The sequence below is a fragment of the Scomber scombrus genome, chromosome 4 (genome assembly GCF_963691925.1).
Source record: "Scomber scombrus chromosome 4, fScoSco1.1, whole genome shotgun sequence".
In the NCBI taxonomy this organism is placed as follows: domain Eukaryota; kingdom Metazoa; phylum Chordata; class Actinopteri; order Scombriformes; family Scombridae; genus Scomber; species Scomber scombrus.
This window is the reverse complement of record NC_084973.1, coordinates 34241280-34243779: the sequence shown is the minus strand read 5'-3', so window position 1 is coordinate 34243779 and position 2500 is coordinate 34241280. Positions and strand designations below refer to the sequence as shown.

General features: G+C 69.6%; 1 protein-coding gene across 1 annotated transcript in view; it reads left to right on the top strand.

Annotated features, from left to right (window-relative positions):
• Positions 1 to 60: 60 nt before the first annotated feature.
• ccdc180 (coiled-coil domain containing 180) overlaps positions 61 to 2500 on the top strand; it is a gene marked incomplete at its 3' end in the record, with an annotated part of 22422 nt that continues 19982 nt past the window's right edge. Inside the window, exon 1 of the mRNA XM_062417949.1 lies at positions 61 to 162. Within this exon, the coding sequence (XP_062273933.1) occupies positions 61 to 162 (102 nt within the window). The remainder of the gene's footprint in view (positions 163 to 2500) is intronic.

Here is a 2500-nt window from a genome sequence, read left to right as displayed (position 1 = left end):
TCAGGACCCTTTATCTTCAGCCAGAGGGCAGAAGTTTGAAGAGGCCTTGGCCGGGGTGAGATGGGTCAGACAGGATCTTCTTTGCCCTGTTTAGCCCCCGAGAGTCTGCAATGTCCTCCAGGTAGGAGCAGGGGGCAGCCAGGGAGAGCAGGGGGCAGCCAGGTAGGGCAGGGGGCAGCCAGGTAGGGCAGGGGGCAGCCAGGGAGGGCAGGGGGCAGCCAGGGAGGGCAGGGGGCAGCCAGGTAGGAGCAGGGGGCAGCCAGGGAGGGCAGGGGGCAGCCAGGGAGAGCAGGGGGCAGCCAGGTAGGGCAGGGGGCAGCCAGGGAGAGCAGGGGGCAGCCAGGTAGGGCAGGGGGCAGCCAGGGAGAGCAGGGGGCAGCCAGGGAGAGCAGGGGGCAGCCAGGTAGGGCAGGGGGCAGCCAGGGAGAGCAGGGGGCAGCCAGGGAGGGCAGGGGGTAGCCAGGGAGAGCAGGGGGCAGCCAGGTAGGGCAGGGGGCAGCCAGGGAGAGCAGGGGGCAGCCAGGGAGAGCAGGGGGCAGCCAGGTAGGGCAGGGGGTAGCCAGGGAGAGCAGGGGGCAGCCAGGGAGAGCAGGGGGCAGCCAGGTAGGGCAGGGGGCAGCCAGGGAGGACAGGGGGCAGCCAGGGAGAGCAGGGGGCAGCCAGGTAGGGCAGGGGGTAGCCAGGGAGAGCAAGGGGCAGCCAGGGAGGGCAAGGGGCAGCCAGGTAGGGCAGGGGGCAACCAGGTAGGGCAAGGGGCAGCCAGGTAGGGCAGGGGGCAACCAGGGAGAGCAGGGGGCAGCCAGGTGGGGCAGCCAGGTAGGGCAGGGGGCAACCAGGGAAGGCAGGGGGCAGCCAGGTAGGAGCAGGGGGCAGCCAGGTAGGAGCAGGGGGCAGCCAGGTAGGGCAGGGGGCAGCCAGGGAGAGCAAGGGGCAGCCAGGGAGGGCAGGGGGTAGCCAGGGAGAGCAGGGGGCAGCCAGGGAGAGCAGGGGGCAGCCAGGTAGGGCAGGGGGCAGCCAGGGAGAGCAGGGGGCAGCCAGGGAGAGCAGGGGGCAGCCAGGTAGGGCAGGGGGCAGCCAGGGAGGGCAGGGGGCAGCCAGGGAGAGCAGGGGGCAGCCAGGTAGGGCAGGGGGTAGCCAGGGAGGGCAGGTAGGGCAGGGGGCAGCCAGGGAGAGCAAGGGGCAGCCAGGGAGGGCAAGGGGCAGCCAGGTAGGGCAGGGGGCAACCAGGTAGGGCAGGGGGCAGCCAGGGAGGGCAGGGGGCAGCCAGGTAGGGCAGGGGGCAGCCAGGGGGCAGCCAGGGAGGGCAGCCAGGGAGGGCAGGGGGCAGCCAGGTAGGGCAGGGGGCAGCCAGGTAGGGCAGGGGGTAGCCAGGGAGAGCAGGGGGCAGCCAGGTAGGGCAGGGGGCAGCCAGGTAGGGCAGGGGGTAGCCAGGGAGAGCAGGGGGCAGCCAGGTAGGGCAGGGGGTAGCCAGGGAGAGCAGGGGGCAACCAGGTAGGGCAGGGGGCAGCCAGGGAGGGCAAGGGGCAGCCAGGTAGGAGCAGGGGGCAGCCAGGGAGGGCAGGGAGAGCAGGGAGAGCAAGGGGCAGCCAGGGAGGGCAAGGGGCAGCCAGGTAGGGCAGGGGGCAACCAGGTAGGGCAAGGGGCAGCCAGGTAGGGCAGGGGGCAACCAGGGAGAGCAGGGGGCAGCCAGGTGGGGCAGCCAGGTAGGGCAGGGGGCAACCAGGGAAGGCAGGGGGCAGCCAGGTAGGAGCAGGGGGCAGCCAGGTAGGGCAGGGGGCAGCCAGGGAGGGCAGGTAGGGCAGGGGGCAGCCAGGGAGGGCAGGGAGGGCAGGGGGCAGCCAGGGAGAGCAAGGGCAGCCAGGGAGGGCAGGGGGCAGCCAGGGAGGGCAGGGAGGGCAGGGGGCAGCCAGGGAGGGCAGGGAGGGCAGGGGGCAGCCAGGGAGAGCAAGGGCAGCCAGGGAGGGCAAGGGGCAGCCAGGTAGAGCAAGGGGCAGCCAGGGAGGGCAGGGGGCAGCCAGGTAGGAGCAGGGGGCAGCCAGGTAGGAGCAGGGGGCAGCCAGGTAGGAGCAGGGGGCAGCCAGGGAGGGCAGGGGGCAGCCAGGTAGGAGCAGGGGGCAGCCAGGTAGGAGCAGGGGGCAGCCAGGTAGGAGCAGGGGGCAGCCAGGTAGGAGCAGGGGGCAGCCAGGGAGGGCAGGGGGCAGCCAGGTAGGAGCAGGGGGCAGCCAGGGAGGGCAGGGGGCAGCCAGGGAGGGCAGGGGGCAGCCAGGGAGGGCAAGGGGCAGCCAGGGAGGGCAGGGGGCAGCCAGTGATTTTTTGTTTTTTGACTCCCTTGATGAGTAAAGTAATACAGTGTTTATACTTAGAACAGTTTGTGGTTATAGTTCTGTTACTCTTTATTAATCACTAATAATCAGGAGATAAATGTTTATAAGTTAATATATTACATCACACATCCATAACTTTTACTACATCAGTGATGAAAAGTGAAAACAATGTTAAC